The sequence below is a fragment of the Malania oleifera genome, chromosome 7, assembly GCF_029873635.1.
Source record: "Malania oleifera isolate guangnan ecotype guangnan chromosome 7, ASM2987363v1, whole genome shotgun sequence".
Taxonomy (NCBI): Eukaryota; Viridiplantae; Streptophyta; class Magnoliopsida; order Santalales; family Ximeniaceae; genus Malania; species Malania oleifera.
Genome location: NC_080423.1, coordinates 64,028,105 through 64,048,050, shown reverse-complemented (window position 1 = coordinate 64,048,050; position 19,946 = coordinate 64,028,105). Strand labels below are relative to the sequence as shown.

At 35.5% G+C, this 19,946-nt stretch overlaps 1 protein-coding gene across 1 annotated transcript in view; it reads right to left on the bottom strand.

The window, feature by feature from the left end:
* Nucleotides 1-677: 677 nt before the first annotated feature.
* The window catches only part of LOC131160131 (purine permease 1-like), a 46,253-nt gene continuing 26,984 nt past the window's right edge, over nucleotides 678-19,946 (bottom strand). The window contains exon 2 of the mRNA XM_058115487.1: nucleotides 678-1,175. Coding sequence (XP_057971470.1) covers nucleotides 849-1,175 — 327 coding nt within the window. The 3' untranslated portion in view covers nucleotides 678-848. The remainder of the gene's footprint in view (nucleotides 1,176-19,946) is intronic.

Sequence of the window (19,946 nt, the reverse complement as noted above, 5' to 3'; positions counted from 1 at the left end):
CTAGAATAATCTATAACCATTATATTCCAAGTAGTTGTATTTCTCTAAAGCATTTCATCAAACAAACAAATGATGGGCATCAAATTTCGATAGCAGCAAATTTCGACAAAGCAGTTGTTTCATGATGGGGTTATCGCTAGAAAAATAACTCAAAACCAATGTATCCATTTCATGTATTCTTTTTCATAAAGTCCATTTCATGTATTCTTCTTCATAAAGTTGCAAGTTACATTCTTAGAATGTACTTTTGTGAATTATTTACAACTGATGAGCTGTCTTTTGCCATTTGCTTTTCATCATAGAAAGTGATAAAATGGAGGATTTTGGTGAAATTTGAAGTAATTTGCTTCACATTTTAAGTGGATTAAACATTTAGAGAAGGTGAATTATTTAGTGGATTGCACAAACTTCCACTTTTGACCAGCTTGGACCATTGTAGGGCATTAAGCATAGTTGGACTATTTTCCCTGTGAAATTACAAGTGAATGAAAAGTTACTAAATTTCACATGTTTTGGTTTTAAGTGTTGGAACGATTTTTGGTTATCATGATAATTGAAACATAACCTTAAATAGTGGCCGCTTATGAAGAAAAATTGGCAAACCACATATGCAAGCTATAATTTTTTATGGAATATGAAGCTAATATAATTCAAAAAATAAAAATAAAAGAAAAGAATTTTAAGAGGATTCGGTCCTTCCTTTTATATAGGATGCATTTTGCCTCTTGGGACCGTTTTGATGATGTTGGTCATCTTGTATGCTTACGTGCATACAAAAATTAATATAGACATGCTCGTAATTTGAAAACCACGATAGAAGTTGGTGTATGTCATTATGTTATAACAGTTTAAGGCATCTCTATTTCAATTACTTGAACGCATGCTTTCTTGAAATGCTTCATCTCCCCATAAAAATAGGAAGCAAAACCCCAAAGAGAAAGAGCAAGAGCAACCCCTTTCTCAGCCTCAAACTTTTCTTTGTAGATTATAATAGCTAAAAGCTCTGTTATTGGGAGTAGAGCTGCAATCACGATACCAGATGATAATGAAGAGGCACAGAAGACCACCCCTATTGCTCCTAAGAAGAAAAACTGCCAAATGATTGCACTACACACCAACACCACATAGTAATGTGCTTCTCCAAGTTCAAATCCTTTTGCCTCTCTTGAAATTGCCTACAAAAATATATACGTCATTGAACAATTTGTGAATCTTTCTCAAAGATAAGTTACCACCTGCATCTATCTTGAACTATTTTTAGAGGCATAATGTAGGAATAATTAAGAAGATTTTGTCAAAATGAAAATTGGGATTTGGTTTTCAAATAAACAAGGAATTGTATAGCATTATTGGTCCTACATTTTAGAAAAGAAGAATTTTTTTAGTTGCCTTATATACATGAACATGGTACACATATTTGTCATACAAAGGTGGGCCTCAAATATGTACATTATTTGTGTGGCATGTGGCATAATTTTCGCTTTGATGATGCACTTATGTCATAGACAATAAGGGTTGTTAAGTTTCATAAAAAGGTGCAATTGGGATCATTCAAAAGGCACATCGGATTTGGATAATGCATACCTAAATCTACTTAACAAACATAAAGCCTTGACAATGCATAATAAAGTCGATAAATGTAGAATGGACTATTTTTTTTTAATGCAAAATGTATTGCTTCCTTATCTTTTATTTATTTAATTTGCACACACAGTACAATTTTTTTTTCACTCCAAGAACTATTTTTTAGACATACAATCTTATTTGTCTTACAAGTGCTTAATAGTTCATTTTTATTTCTATAAGCATAACTGAGCATTGGTTTCATTATACTTTTACAAAGAATTTATTTAAAATCATTTCTAACTAACTGAACACCTTGAAAGAGGGGTATGTGATTTGATAATTACACCAAATTTTATATTAGAGTGATGCCGGAAATTATAGGAATGTGGTGTTGAAGTGGTGAATTTAGGACCTTATGCTTGACTCCGTAGGCTAATTACTATCTAGGGAGTGCCTTACATAATAGGGAAATAGGAAAGGAACATAGAATCATAGAAAGAGAAGAAAAAGAGAGGTGATTGGATTTAGATTAGAAGGGATAGAGAAGATAGGGGAGAGTATTTTAAGATAGTAAGTGAGGGAGAAAGAGTGAAAGGAAGGGATTGAGATGTGTTGAGGATGAATAAAGAGTCTATTGGCTTTGGGTTGAATATGTCTATCAAGTCCTTTCCTATTTATTATAGAGCTAATTTTATACCTATCGTCAACTATCAACCCTATCTTAAGGATTTCAACATCCCTAGACTGATTTCCATTGCTTAATTGACATGAAACTAAAACGTACTTCCCTGAGGGGCCGGATCCCACGAATTTCGCCATTCATCAAATTTTTACGTTCTTGCTTATTTGAGTCCCCTTTAAGAATGTTTGCATTGTTGACTCCTAGATTGATTTGTTTTGCCAATTCATGTATAATTAAATCCCTTTATTGATGTTGTGTTTTACTAAAAATCATGCAAAATCTAGGGTACCCTTTTGAAGCCTTGTATGTGGACAATATGGGCCAATAAATTGGGCATTCCAAACCTTGCCTAATACTTACTTAGGAGACCTTAATATAGGGGTGATTCTTCCTCTTTGCTTCATGGCCAAACCATTATAAATCACACAATCTTCAGCTTTATCCAATAAACTAATGCAATATAGGGCTTGAACTTCCATAGTTTCTCATTGTTAATAAGCTAATATGTGATCTTCCTTCACATTTCTTTAGGTGCACAAAAACTGCAGAAACAATGTCTCATTTGACTACTTGTTTTGAGTAATTAATGCTCACAAATGGGTAGTCATCATTTTTGTTAGCCTTGGTGGCTACATAATAATGTTTTATATGTTTTGATGATATTAACCTATTTGTTGTTCCTAGTGTATCATATCTTTGCAAATCATGTCAAGTACAGGTGCAAGTGACAAATACAAGGAGTGCTAGATCAAAGGCAAAGATCGGATCGAGTAGACGTTAAGTAGGAAAAATCAGATGGACACTCACTCAGAAAGAACTCAAACACAACCAAAGGAAGCTTAATGTTAAATTATAAGTAATGTGGGTTGCATGAGGTAGGCATATTTTGTAATTCTTGCAGTTTTGTTTCACATATGATTTTTGAGCAAGAGTTGAGCAAAATGCACATGCATACTAGGACACATGATTAACAGGATTTCACTAAGTCATAAATTCAACACTCATGGTTTTCAAAGATAAAAACAAAGAGGTTGACAAAAATATCCTATACTTAAATATGTTTTCTAAAGGGACAAGTTTTCAAACATTTTGGTTTTATGAACATTTACATAGTTAGTCCCGATTTTGACAAAACATGTTTTATGTCCTAAAAGAAAGTCAAGTTTATTTCTATAAAGGAAATTGTAGCATATAAGATATCAAAATGAACTTTCAAATTTGTTTTCATAAACCAGATATCTTATATTCAAAGGGAAACTCATTTGGACAAGTATTAATCTTCATTAGACTTAAGATATTTAATATACTTTTGTCCAAGAATATTCTAAGTTATTAAAAGGCTTTTTGGTATGAAAAAAAAATAAAACAATCGTTGACTAATAAAACCAGTAGCCTAATTAAGTTTTTGCCTAGGTCAATCGTTGATGAATGGCATTGAATCATCGATAAATTGCTAGGACTCGTCGATGAATGAGTATTGACTTGTTGACGAATTTTTCCAGTAGCTAAACGAGTTTTCAACCCAGGGCATTGAATCATCGATGAATTGCTGGGACTCGTTGACGAATGAGTATTGACTCGTCGACAAATTTTTCTTGTAGCCAAACGATTTTTTAGCCCAGGTGACTTGTCAATGAAAAGGGGTTTTCCTTCGACAACTAAGGGTGACTCATCGACGATTGGGATAGACTCGTTGATGATTCGCATCATGATCTGAACACCAATGGCTAGAAAATGGCAAGTTTCTTTTGGGATTTGCTCCTAACAGTTAGATAACTGCTAGCATGGGTTTTGACTATAAAAACAAGTTCTTAGACTTGTTTAGGAATGATTTTGGTGATTTTACAAGTTTATAGTGAAAAATATCTTGGAATACAAAACCTAGGCACTTTGCATTTTAGCTATTTATCACAAGTGCTCAATTCTCTCTTACTCTCTAATCTTGTTTAAATCATTCCTTCAGAGAGTAGTGTGAGGTTTGCTTTGTATTTGATATCAGCTCAATAAGGAGCATTTTATTGTAATCATCATCTTGTTGCAAAAGGTTCTTTGTGAACCAAGTTGTAAGGTTCTTTGTGAACCATTTGGTGAAGGTTCTTGGAGAACCAACTTACAAGGCTTCTTGGTGAACCTTATGACTCTTGGTGAGCGGTAGGGATTTGTTTCTGAGAGAAGGCTCTTGGTGAGCATTGAGGGATTGGTTCCCTTGTTGTAAGACTTCTTTGCCGGTGAAGGAGTTTATAGTGGAATCCTTGAGTTGGTCTCAAGGTGTGGATGTAGGCTTGGTGTTGAACCACGTAAAAATACAGGTATTAAGCTTCTCTATCCTACTCCTTATTATTTGCCTTGTGCATAATTTACATTTCATATATTGTGATATAATTGCTTGAATCTTTCCAAGAATTTTATTTTATAGAGAAAGTCGAATATACACAAAAGAGTCCATTCACCCCCCTCTGACTCTATATACTCTTGGGCCGACAAGTGGTATTGGAGCATACCACCATGTTCAATTTTAATCAAGGGTTGAATCATATGACATTCTTATTGCCACTTGGGCTTTTCGATTTGTCCATTGTGATTCCCAATATGCATAAGGAAAAACACATACCTACTTCCTTCGCCTAACCATCATCTCTATTGTTGTGCTGTTTGGACTCTTAGGGATTTTTGATCATTCGATTTTTTGCCCCCATAATCATGTATTTTCGCCTATTTAAGAAGTTTCCCCCCTTATTTCCCTTTCTTACCCCATTGATGATTACTTTGAGTGGATAATGCCTTTGATCTTAAAGAAAAACTCTTATCTTTCTTAGTTTAACTTTCTTTTTGGTCTTTGATGTCTCATTTCCACCAATCTCTCATCGTATAAAATCTTATTTCACTTCCTTGACCTTTTTTCCCTCATTCTTTCTTTTATAATCCATGGCGTCCATGGAAAAACCCCTATTATTGAGGTAAACCCCTCTTGTTGTCACTGATTCTAGTGAGGGCCAAACAATCAAGAAAATGGTTGTGGATTTTATAAATTAGAACTCAGATATAGAGAACCAATAATTTCTTATTGAGCAGTTCAAGTCATCCATTGTAAAGCAGCACGAGTCAACCCCATTTTAAATCAGTTGACAAAATACCTTCTACACTACTATAAGGCCCCTACCTTTGTAAAGCAGACTCTTTTGTGTTAGCTTCAAGGTTTCATTCATTTTATTTCAATGATAAAATTCTAATTTCATCTAATGGCTATGCTTTTTTTTATACAATTCAACATGTTTTAAGCTGTTAGAGTTGGGAGATTAAGAGAGCTTAAAGACATTATATTGTTCTATTTTTATTTGTTTCTCTTTTAATTGCAATGCTTTATGTACTTAAACTCCATGCTTTTTATTACTTTATGGAAAAAACCTTCTCTAAAACTCAAATTTGTTGAAAAAATTTTTAGTTTTGAAAGGAATTGGAAATAAGGTAAGAATGGGCTGTCCTTTGCCTAGTGTTGAAGAAAAGTATTGGGGATACTTTAATCAATCCAAGAAAAAGTGATGCAGAACCCCAAGAATGAACGTCCAGAGACCCCAAATCAGATTTATCAAAACCCCAAACCCAAAATAAGATTCGACATGATAGTGGATCCTCAACCTATTGTTTGAGGTGAAGCACAAACCAAGAATATCAAATTAAGAGATAAATGCCACAAAGGTAGCACCTTTGATAAGTTCAGTGAAAGTTCAATGAAGAACTTGAAGAGAAATAAACCTCACTAGGAATTGTATTTAGCCAAAAATATTCCTTTCCAATACAATAGAGAATTGGCTTCTTATAGAAAATAAAAGAAACCCAAGACATCAGCCCAGCCAATAAAAATAGGCTATGACATCAATATGGCCAATAAAATAGCCCCACATAACCTTAAGCATGCCATGTCATTTACTGAAACATGTGCAAGTCACAAGTCATGTGTCATGTCATTTAATAAAGCATGTGCAAGTCACATGTAATGCTTAACTGACACAATTGGCCCACTGTTGAGCCCATACTTTAATTAAAACAATAAAAATTTCCCAAACTGCCCTTATTGGCTTAAGGTTCCAACTTCACACGTCTTTAAACAATTTGCCATCTTAGGCTCTTCAAGAAAGTTCTTTTCTTTAGTGTCCATGGCCCCCATTGACTCTTGCTTAAGCAACATCTCATTTAGTCCTTGCGCAACCTCCTTGACCTTTTTGGCTCTAGCTCTTGTGAGGGGTCCACTTGGCACGTGCATATCATCTTGTGCAATTGGAGCTTGTTGGTTCATATCATTCCCCCTCTCCTCAAAACGACTCGTCCTCGAATCATCACCTACATCAAAAGGGGATAAATCATAAATGTTGAAAGTTACATTAACCTTATACTCACCTGGTAGATCCAACTTGTATGCATTGTCATTGATCTTTTCTAGCACTTGAAAAGGTCCATCATCCCTTGGGTGTAGCTTTGTTTTCCTTTTAGTAGGAAACCTCTCTTTTCTCATATGCACCCATACCCTATCTCCCTATTCAAAAGTAACGAACTTGTGCCCTTTATTGGCTTGAGATGAATATTGTTGGTTGTTCTTTTCGATGTGCTGCTGTGCTTGTTCAGGGATGCTCTTCACAAAGTCAGCCTTGTATTGCCCGTCTAAGCTAGCTATCTCATTCATAGGTAACGACATCAAATCCAATGGAGTCAAAGGATTAAAAACATAAACTCAAATGGAGAAAAATTAGTAGAAGCATGCACAGTTCTATTATAGGCAAAATCAACAAGTGGTATGCATTCTTCCCATGATTTTAAATTCCTTTAAATGACCGCACACAATAAGGTAGCTAAAGTCTGATTAACTACTTTAGTTTGACAATCTGTTTGAGGATGACAAGTAGTAGAAAACAATAGCTTAGTTCCTAACTTGTCCCACAAAACCTTCCAAAAGTAGCTAAGTAATTTAACATCCCTATCACTCACAATTGTCCTAGGAATGCCATGTAATCACACAATGTCCCTAAAGAATAAATCGGCTATATTTGTGGAATCATCAGTTTTATGGCAAGGAATAAAATGGGCCATTTTAGAAAATCTATCAACCACCACAAATATAGAGTCCATACCCCCTTTGGACCTAGGCAAACCTAATATGAAATCCATTGAAATGTCTACCCAAGGTTCACTAGGAACATGGAAAGGAGTATAAAGGCCATGAGGTAAGACTTTAAACTTAACTTGTTTACATGAAATGCATCTAGAACACACTCTTTCTACATCTCTATGCATATGTCGCCAAAAGAAGTGTTCATGCAGAATATCTAAAGTCTTTTGTACCCCAAAATTTCCCATCCAACCCTCGCTATGTGATTGTCACACAAGCAATTCTCTTAAGGAGCAGTTAGGCACACAAAGTCTATTCTCCCTAAACAAACATCCATTATGCCTATAGAATTTATGAAATGCAACTTTATCACATGCCTCATACACATTAGTGAAATCAGAATCTTTAGCATATAAATGCTTTATGTACTCAAAACCCAACAGCTTAGTGCTAAGTGTAGTAATTAAGGCATGCCTGCGAGAAAGCGCATCAGCCACGACATTCTCTTTCCCTTGCTTGTACTGAATGACATATGGGAAGGTTTCGTTGAACTCTACCCATTTGGCATGGCGATGTTTTAGTTTACCCTGCCCCTTCAAATGCTTTAATGATTCATGATCAGAGTTGATCACGAATTCTTTAGGCCACAAGTAGTGTTGCCATGTCTCCAATGCCCTCACCAAGGCATACAATTCTTTATCATACATGGAGTAGTTCAATGCTGCCCCATTAAGCTTTTCACTAAAATATGCAATGGGATGCTTATGCTGCATGAAAACAACTCTAATACCAATCTCGGAGGCATCACATTCAATCTCAAAAGTTTTAGTGAAATCAGGTAAAAGCAACAATAAGGCAGAACATAACCTATCTTTAAAAATTTTAAAGGCATGTTCTTGTGCATTACCCCATTTAAAGGCCACGTTCTTTTTTATCACTTCAGTTAAAGGTGCAGCAATAGTGCTAAAATCTCTCACAAACCGCCTATAAAAACTAGCCAACCCATGAAAACTATGTACATCAGTTACAGATTTAGGTGTTGGCCAATCTTTTATTGCTTTCACCTTTTCCTCATCCACTTCTACGCCCTTAGCACTCACCATATAACCCCAAGAAAATAACCTTTTCTATGCAAAAATTACATTTCTTTGGGTTAGCAAACAATTTTTCTTTCCTGAGAACATCCAGTACACTTTTCAAATGATCCAAGTGATCATCAAGATTCTTGTTGTACACTAGGATGTTGTCAAAGTAGACAACAACAAATCTACCTATAAATGCACGCAACACATGATTCATCAAGCGCATGAAAGTATTAGGTGCATTGGTCAGACCAAATGGCATAACCATTCATACAAACCGTACTTTGTCTTAAATGCAGTTTTCCATTTATCACCTGATTTCATTCTTATTTGATGGTAGCTACTTTTTAAATCAATTTTATAAAAGATGTAAGAGTCATGCAGTTCATCTAACATGTCATCTAGTCTAGGGATAGGATTACGATAGTTTACAGTGATTTTATTAATGGCTCTACAGTCCACGCACGTCCCCTATGTTCCATTTTTCTTTGGTACCAATAGCATGGGTATCGCAAACGAACTTATGCTCTCCCTTACATGCCCCTTGGCTAGCAGCTCCTCAACTTGTCTTTGAAGTTCCTTAGTCTCCTTGGGGCTGCTCCTATAGGCCGGATAGTTGGGAATCATAGCCCTGGGGATGAAGTAAATGTGATGCTCAATTCTTCTAATCGGTGACAAACCATTAGGCACGTCTACAAGAAAGACATCCTTGTATTCCTATATCAAAGAAACAACAACACTAGGCAAGGAAGAGGTGAGTTCGTTAGTGCTCAAATATGCCTCGTACATGAGTACAACTAGAGGTCTTTGCGCATAAAAAGCTTTCTTACATTCTTTTTCTTTTGCATACAAACTCACTTTTTCCTCTCTCGCTGTTTTCCCCTCATTTTTACGATTTTTTTTTTCTAATTTCAGCTCCTCTCTTGCCCTCATTTTCTCTCCTTTTTTTTTTTTTTCAATGCTCTCTTCCTCACCTTTTGTTTTATTCTCAGTCTCTCTTTTGTTTTTCTCATCATTTGCTCTTTTCAATCTCACTTGATCTTCATACACTTGCTTAGGAGTCAATGGTATAAGGGTCACACTCCTCCCATCTTTTATAAAGGAATACTTATTCTTGAACCCATCATGAGTGACACGTTGATCATATTGCTACAACCTACCCAATAAGATGTGACTAGCATGCATAGGGACCACATCACATAGAATCTCATTAGAATATTTTCCAATTGAAAATACAATCAGCACTTGCTTATTCACTCTAACTGCCCCATACTCATTCAACCATTGAAATTTGTAAGGCTTAGGAAGTTTTATGCATTGCAACCCCAACTTCTCTACTAATGTGGTACTAGCTATGTTAGTGCGGCTCCCTCCATCGATGATCATGCTACACACCTTATCATGGATGTAACATCGGGCATGAAATATATTCTCACGTTGCTCCTCATTTTCATCTTTAACCACATGCATGTTTAAAGCTCTCATAGTTACTAATGCCTCGCCATGGATAGCATACTCAACTTCACTAGACTCTTCTAGTGAAGGAATGGACTCATGATCACTCTCTTCAGCATCAGTCTCAATAGTACCATCATCTCTCATAATCATTGCTCTTTTATTTGGGCATTGTGGTGCAATATGGTCAGTCCCCAAACACCTAAAGAACTTGGTATTTCTGTACCTACTAGGTTGAAGAAGTTGTACCCTTTTCATGGCTGCCCACTTTGTCTTTGCCTTTCTCCTTCTCTTCCATGGATTTGGAAACAACCCTTTCTTCTTTTGATTTCCCCCAATTCGGTTTCCATGTGGAATGGGAAGTTGAAGTTGTTGTAGTATGCTTGTTTCCACCCTTGTGTTTGAGTTGCCTCTCCACTTTCATTTCCATATGCACCATGTCCTCTAACTCCACATAGTGCTGCAGCTCCACTATGTTAGCAATTTCCCGATTCAATTGACATAAGAATCGTGCCATTGTAACTTATCTATCTTCCTCAATATTTGCCCGAATCATAGCCATCTCCATCTCCTTGTGGTAGTCCTTCACACTTTTGGTACCTTGGGTAAGGCTTTGAAGACGTCGGTGTAAGTCTTGGTAGTAGTGGTTTGGTACAAATTGCTTCCTTATCACCACCTTCATTTCAGCCCATGTCTCAATAGGCCTTTCCATGTTTCTACGCCTACTAAGAAGAATTTGATCCCACCATACCAGTGCATAGTCAGTGAACTTAACAACTGCCAATTTCACCTTCTTTTCTTCTGAGTGGTTATGACACTCAAAAAATGAGCTCAACCTTCCTCTCCCATTCAAGGTATACATTCGAGTTATTTTTCCTTTGAAAAGGAGGGATCTTCTTTTTGATGCTTCCGATGTTTCTATCGATGTTATCTCGACCCCTTGGCTCCCATCGAGGTTGCCACTCTTGCCTAGCACCTTGATAAGAAAATCTGTCAATACCATCATGTTCATCATCACTTGCTTCATTGTCACCTATATCATGGTCAAATTCTACAATTGGAGGAGTATGTGGCCTTCACCGCCTTTCATTGGATTGCCATCTTCTCAGTCCATCAATTGTAGCGTCTTGTCTATCCAACCTATCTCTGAACTCCCCCAAAACCGTATTAAGTCTTTCAAACTGCGGTTGAATGGCTTGTAAGGTGAAGAATGAGTCTTGTGGAGGGTTCTCATTCTCACTACCTTTTCTGGAAGTTTCAGCGCCAACCGCATTTCTACTCATGATTTCAAACTTGCAAAAAGGATATTAGAGAGAAAAAAATTCTTCACTCACTCCCTTATGTGTTTACCCTCAAACCATGACACTCAACGCTAGTGTTTTGACATTCTTTTTTTTCTTTTTTCCTCTGATACGCTCACACACTCGTGCCTCTTACCACTTAGGATTTCTCTTTTAGTTCTTTAATGAACTAATCCCAAACAAACCAATAGTTCAACCAAACGCAACAATTAAATCAATGAATTAGAAACAAGATATCAATGAAAATAACAGTAGAACAACTAAATCATGACACAAAACAACGAAGGAAAGACAAAAAGAATCCAAGAAAACAATAATGACGCAAACGAGATAAGAAGAAATTCAATAGAACAAAATAACCAACTCGACCAAGGATATTTTCAAACACAAATCATAATAATAAATCGAATAGATTTTAGAATGGACTAAGATAAAGCCAAAGGAGAGTCCAAGTTAAGTGTAGTCACAAGTTGCACAAAGCTTCAAGCCGCTGCCTCCTTTTTTTTTTTTTTAATGCAAAATACTGCCTTTTCTACTTTTTTTTTTTTGAATGCACAAAATGGCTTTTTATTTATTTATTTTTGTGCTCTAATCAGCCTTGCTGTGTTTCTTGCAATTTCCCGCCACAAAAGATTCAATCTTGATGATGGATGATATTAAAGAAGAGATGACAAATTTCGGAAACAAGAAAACAAGATAGGTAGATCATATGATAGAAGAATATGAATTAAGGATAAATGATTATAAGATAAAAGAATTTTCAAAAGGAAATAAGAACAATAAGATAGATAGAACCTGATTTGAACCAAGGCTCTAATGCCAAATGATGCAAAACCCCAAGAATGAACGTCCGGAGACCCCAAATCAAATTTATCAAAACCCCAAACCCAAAATAAGATTCTACATGGTAGTGGATCCTTGACCTATTGCTTGACGTGAAGCACAAACCAAGAATGTCAAATTAATGGATGAACACCACAAAGGTAGCACTTTTGATAAGTTCGGTGAAAGTTCAATGAAGAACTTGAAGAGAAATAAACCTCACTTGGAATTGTATTTAGCCAAAAATATTTCTTTCCAATACAATGGAGAGTTGGCTACTTATAGAAAATAAAAGAAACCTATGACATCAGCCCGACCAATAAAAATAGACTATGACATCAATTTGGCCAATAAAATAGCCCCACATAACCTTAAGCATGCCATGTCACTTAATGAAACATGTGCAAGTCACATGCCATTCTTAATTGACACAATTGACCTACTATTTAGCCCATACTTTAATTAAAACAATAAAAATTCCCAAAACAACCCCTATTACCTTAAGGTTTTAGCTTCACACGTCTTTAGACAATTTACCATCTTAGGCTCTTCAAGAAAGTCCTTTTTCTTTAGTGTCCATGGCCTCCACTGAATCTTGCTCAAGCAACTTCTCAATTAGTCCTGGCTCTAGCTCTTGTGATGGGTCTGCTTGGCATGTGCAGATCATCTTGTGCAATCGGAACTTGCTGGTTCATATAAAAAAGGTTCAACAGCTGATTGTTCCAATTGATAGGTCGACCACTATGGGAAAAATGTATCAATGGCTAGTGATAACTAGTCAAAGGGATAGGTCAAAAATTTGGACAACCTGACATATTCTAGTGGGTAGAAAATGACTAGTTTGGATCCAAACTCTATATATAAGAGAAATTGGTATAATATTTTCCAATATTATTACCCTTATCCCTCTTAAATCTTTTAATTTCTCATCTTCTTTATAAAAAAGAAAAATCTAACAACTCTTGTGCAATAACTAGATTTTTGCCCTGACAGTTTTTGTATTCATATTTGATGTTTCAAGTTGTATATCAACCCTTCTAAGGAATGTTATTCGAATAATAAAATCTTGTGGTATCCCTACCTCAATCGAAGTAAGGGGCATAGTTGATGTCCTTGCCACCATGAAAGCAAGGACAACACTTGGTAGTAGAGAAAGTACTCTTGCATATTTAACTTAGTCATCAAAGAGTGATCCAAGGCAACCAACACTCTTACCCTAGCCTTAGAGGGGCAATCCTTGATTAGATCACCACTCTTTGACGGTACTAAGTTTACATATTGGAAAACTAGAATGAGAGTATATCTTCAATTTCTTGATTTTGAGTTATGGAATATTATTGAAGATGAATATAATAGGGTGAAGACAAAGCTTAAATATAAAAATAAACGGCATGAAAGTGACAAATATATGCACACTGTTTACACCATATTTTATTTGTGAGTCAATTTAGCCTACATTTTAGCTATTATTGGATAATTAAGCAAATAGGGAGAAAAGGTTGATTTAATTGCACTTAAGTAGAGTCCCCCATTTCCTATCAAGTTTTAAAAAGCACATTTTGGGTTTAAAGGAGTTTAAAGCTTCAATTTTACATTTTTCGAGCTTTTGGAAATTCTTTGAATTAGAATAGGAGGGTGTTTTGACTTTGCTAGCCTTTCTTTATTAAAAATGTGCGAGAAAAAGTGTATAAACACCCTTTTAGGACAAGTAAAGATAATTCCTTAGACTTTAAGGGTATTCTTGGAAAATGGGCTATTAAGGCAAAACCGGGAGCTCCCAAAGCTTTATAAAAGGCAGGCTAGGGCTCCTTAAAAGCATAGGTTCAAGATTGAGGAGAGAGGAAACATGAATTCAAAACCCACACGTTAAATAAATAAATAAATAAATAAACTATGGGTGGCGTACCGAAGAAGCGGTTTGTTGGGGTAAAGAGAGAGGGCTCATGACTTGGAAGTCTAGAGCAAGAAAGAGAGGGAGCAAGAGAAATCTTTGCATAATATGTCTTAAAGATTAGAGGGCACACGTTGAGTAGATAAAAGAGAGAAATAGGTCACATTGGGAGCACAATGACTAAGAGAAGTATTGTTTGTTTCCATGGACGCACACATAAGGATCTTATATTACCTCCCCCGTTTCATGGATTTCATCACATTTTTTTGGATATCATCTCTTTTATCATCTTTGTATCTTTATTATCACCATCATCAAACTTTTACCCTTGAATATCATGATTATCATTATAGCCACCATCCCATCCATCCATCATTATTGTCATCTTCATCATAATACTACCATCTTCCTCAACACCATCATCCTTGCCAATATCCTTATCATCATTATAGTAACCTCGTCATTAATACCACCATCTTCTCCAAGACCCACATAATCATCCCCACTTTATAAACACCACCATCTTCAACATCACCATCATTAGCATCATCATCATCATCCTTTCGAGAAAGGAAAAAATTGCCAAAAATGGAAGTTGAGGCTCGCATGGCTTCTTCCGATGTAAATCATTAAAACCATCATAGGAGCAAGGGGGTGGTAACCATGATCATCACTCCTCATGTTGCTATTGTAAATCCAAGTAGAAGGAAAGAAGCTAACGTTCAATTAGACTCCAAAGTGATTCTTACAACAATTAGAGGCTTCGACAATGGCCTAAGGTTCTTCTAATAACAATGGCAGTGGTGGACTTTGCAGCAATTACACTACATAGACCATAGGCAGAGAGAGAGGTTTAAGAGCGAGAAAAGAGAGAGAGAGAGAGAGAGAGAGAGAGAGAGAGAGAGAGAGAGAGAGAGAGAGAGAGAGAGAGAGAGAGAGAGAGAGTTCGATGGATGGAAAATTGTGGCCATAAGATGTGAGCAACGACAATGAGTACTAGTAGGCTATAGGTGAACAGTTCTTGCGCGCATGCCATGCACAAATGTATGCTTTAACTTTTGTTTTTCATGTTCATTTTATTTTAAATTTTAAAATATTAATTAAAATTGATAAAAATATGGAACTATATTAAAAAATAGAGAAATCGAATTTTTGCTTTGGTATATTTTCTTAAATAATTTATTATTATTATTATTATTATTATTATTATTATTATTATTATTGTTATATTTCAAGTTTCTTTCTAAACAAACATTGAAGAATGACAAAAAACAAGAAAGAGGAAAGTCAATATAAATTTTGTATATGATTATTCATTTATTTTAATTGTTGGTTTATTAGTACTTGTAGCTTGGTTTCTCTTAATATTTAGGTCAAAATATCAAAAGTCCCAAAAAAGGAAAAAGGTTTCTATAAGGTTTATTTATTTGACATGGCTCATATGACTTTAAATTTGTCAATAAAAATATAAAATATTTGAATTTGAAAACACAAAAAAGAAAGGTTTCCTTTTGTTTATAACTTGTGGCTTCCTTGTTTTAGGCATTTTAGGATCCATTGAAAAGACAGGATTTGTGTATTTAGGTATTGTTGAGATATTATTGTTCTTTTTTTTAGTTTCATTGTTTGGCTAGAGTATTGTGCTTAAGTTGTTTCAAAATATGATCCTTTTTCTCTTAAGCAATGATAAACCTTATTGGCCACTTGGTATTTAATTGATCATGTTTCCTAGTGTAGAACTTCGGGTTAAGCTATTTATTTGCTTGATGAATATCATTCCCTCCTTGCACTTATTCTTGTGTAACTTAATGAACATTGAATCAATTTGAATATGGGTCCCTTAGCCACACTAGCACCCTCTAAAGGTTATTTAGGGGAGGAATTCTTGTGTTTTCCAAATCAAACTACTGTGAGCAATGCAAGGTCCAATATTTAATGGAAGGGTAAAAAAGCTAATCAAAGGACGTTTAATTTGATTTGGTCATCATACGTGGTGTAGTAGGTACAGTCGTGTGGTAGGTGTGTGGGGGCTTGTTTTCTCTTTTAGTCATCAATCTAATTAAAATATACCTATGATTGTCTACCTAAAGGATCTTGATTGTTAAAATTTTGTTTAATCGAATCTCTAGGTTTCTTACTGATGGGAACTTCAAATCTTTGCAAAAGATATTGTGCAATCTCAAGGGAGTTCTATGGCTAACCTTTTGACATTTCAAGCAATGGCATGATAGTTAGATGAAATGTATCTAAATGGGCAAGGGTATCATCATGTCTTGAGCCAACTTTGATTATGACTCTTTTGGTTAAGCGACGCTCTATCCTTATGCACATCGATTGACTTCCTATATGGCTGATAGATTCCACATTGCATCTTTAGAGGGTGCATAAAGATTACACGGACACATATAAGGGTTGATACATAGTGTGTGTGATTTATATGCAACACCTTTTAAGAGGTAAAAACTCCACCTATGATGCACTCAAAATCCTAAATCATTTTAGAGACACTCGATCTCAAGTTTGTGTAAAGGAGGAGGTTGCATTTGGTAGTTGACAGTCAAAGTAAAACTTGTTAAATCTCTATGGTGTGAATCCTTACTAATATCTTTTGAGAGATAAAAATTACTTTTTTTACATTTATTAATGATATTATTTTTTTTGGATATTTATATATTTTTTATATAAAAAATTGAAGTTATGTATAAATTTTGAATTTATGAAACTAAAGTAAAAACTTAATTTGACACTACAATTAAGTGTCTTCGGTACAACAAAGGACAGAAATGTTGTGATGCTTCTCTCATTGAGTCACTTCTTGAAGTTGATTAAACCATTGAGTTTAAGCTATATATTTTCATGGTATGATTTGGTTTAAAATAAATAAGGTAAATGAGTCTTCAAGATGTTATATTTGATAAAACAAGATTTTCCTCTTTACCTAAACTACACAAGCTTGATTTCCATGTTAAACAAGGAAAATTTGAAGAAATTTAATGGAATGTCTAGAAATTATAAGATGTAAATAACTAAATACCCTAATATTCCCAACTTTACATATGCCCATAATAGAAACCACAATTCCTACTACAATGGGCATAGATTTCAATCCTAGAACTTCAAAAAGGTTATGACAACATATGACCCTTGGGAGGGTTTGGTTAATGGAATGTGAATATTAATAATATAACATTCTAGTAATGTGATAATAAACAATGTTTGGTTGAAAAATTAAATTTGAAGATTCCAATCTTCTTTTATTACCAATCATACTATTTAGCTATATTTTAGAGGAATCTTATTACCATTTAATAGGTGGCATTGTAAGTTTTCCAAAATAATGTGTGAACCTTCTTGGTCAAGAACTTGTAGACATGGTAGACGATGAAATTGCAAATGGAAGCCATGTTGTACAACCTCTCAGCTCAGTCATTGATGAGGGTGTATAGGGAGAAGGCAAGGATAGGGTAACTGGCAAGTAGGCAAGGTAGCCAATTCAACGTTATAGTGGAATCTGGCTACAAGATGGTTAGGCTGCAAGTGACTGCAAAGAGCAGAGCCCCACTATTGTCATGATCTTTAGCACATTCATCAAAGACCTTATCCTAAATTTTCTAGTGATTTTACCATTGGTAATTTTGAATTTCAAGATTATGGAAAGTGCAAACAATGAAGATAAATCATTGTCTTTGACAAAAAAAAATTTCGTTGATCCGATAGAGAAGATCAAGATCTTAAGTTTTCATCAATTGTGCTTAATAGCTCGTCAATGGCTAGGTAATTTCAGAGAGTATAACTTCATCAGCTTGTCATTGATTCTTGGTCAAACCATGAAGTAAAGTGTCTTCAATAGCACGTCAACCTTAGAGGGCAATAGGCTCTTATCAAGGTTGAGGAAGATTATCTTCTTCATTGGTAATGGCAGGTAAGGAATAAGTAGGTTTAACAAAGGATGCGTAACAATTTAGTGACTAGTGAACCAAACATGGGAATGATATGTGGATGGTAATATGATTAATGAAATCTAGCATTCCTGTAATCCTAAACTTTCCTATAATGTAAAATTTCATGAACCAAACACCCGCCCATTTACCATAGTTGCCTTATGTGTTTGGTGTGTGTCTCCCATTTTGAAAGTCATTTTCAGAGAAAAAAATATTTTTGAATAAGGGAAACAAGTTGCATCAATGGTCAGTTGAACGTGTGCCTCCAGTTAACCACCTACTGCAACTTTTCCTCTCTTTGTTTCTGTTGTAGAAAATGTGTTAGATCTTAAAAAAACAAACATTCATGCTTAAAAGAAAGCAAAGAATGAAAAGAGATAAAATATCTACTGTGAATGAACTCATATTTGCACAGTGGAAATTAAACGTAGTAACTAGTAAAGAACAAATATGGAACACACACACGCAGTATATCTGAAAGCAAGAATAACAATGCAAAGATTTACATGGTTCAGAAAAGCCTACATCCATGGGAGCAATCGACAAAGTTTCACTATTTAAGTGTCAAAGAACATACAATACAATCTCTCTTTTAATGATCTTCCACACTCAGAATATACCCAGAATGGTATATTTATAAACACTTCTGAGGTTTCCCTCAAAACACCCAACCACATTAACGTTCAAATTCAAAATTTGAAATCAACCTCACTGCCTCGAGCCAAACCGTCGACGGCTTCAAGCAAACTGTCGACGGTTTCAAACAGAATGAAATATTGCCTATGCTGCACTGATGCACTTTGATTTTCATTCATGTTTTTCCTTAGAATGTGAGTTATAATTCAAACCAAACTCCACCTTGGAGAACATATGCCCCTTAGGAGGAATCAAAAAACATAAACCCACTGCTCCACCTTGAACTTGGAACGTTAGGCTGCGTCTGTCTCCCTTCTAGCACTTGGAACTTTTCAGTAGTAACCGATTTTATCAAAATGTCTGCTGCGTTTTTAGATGTGTGAACCTTATCCAGTACAAGTTCACCTAAAGTAATCAATTCTCAGACCTTGTGGAACCATACATCAATATGCTTGGTTCTAGCATGGTAGACTTGATTCTTTGCCAAGTAGATAGCGCTCTGTTTGTCACAATGTAGCACAACCCCACTTTGTTGTATACCCAGCTAAACCAGTAAGCCATAAAGCTTCCTTTGTGGCTTCGACAACTGTCATGTATTCAGATTCAGTTGTAGACAATGCCAACAAGGATTGTACTATGGACCTCCAATATATAGGTCCTCCCATAAGAGTAAATACATAACCTGTTGTAGAACTTCTATCATCCATATCCCTTGCATAACCAGCATCAACAAACCCCACAATTGATGGACTATCTTGTTGCTTGCCGAACATGATGTCATAACTAGAAGTACCTTGTGAGTATCTGAAAATCCATTTGACGGCTTCCCAGTGTCGTATACCTGGATTAGAGAGAAATTTACTCACCAAACTCATTGCATGTGCCAAGTCTAGTCTTGTACACACCATAGCATACATTAAACTCCCCACAGCGCTAGCATAGAGGACCTTTGACATGTCCTGGATATCATTATCCGTACTTGGGCATTTAGTAGTAGACAATTTAAAGTGACTATCTGGAGGTGTACATACCAGTTTAACATCAATCATGTTGAACCTTTCCAGCACCTTCTCCATATAACCGCCCTGAGATAACCACAACCTTCCTACAATTCTGTCTCGGTGAATCTCCATCCCAAGTATCTTCTTAATTGGACCAAGATCCTTCATGTCAAACTCTTTATGCAACATATCCTTTAATTGATTTACCTCAGTTAAATCCTTCGCAGCTATTAACATGTCATCGATATACAACAATAAAAAAAAAAAGAATCATCATCAAGCTTATTCACATACACGCAACAGTCATACTCACATCTTCTATAGCCTATCTTGATCATATAGAAATCAAATATTTTTTACCATTGCCTTGGAGAATGTTTCAGCCTGTAAAGAGACTTCTTCAACTTGCAAACTAAGTGTTCTTGCCTTGGTTTACTGAATCCCTCTAGCTATACCAAGGAGAATTTG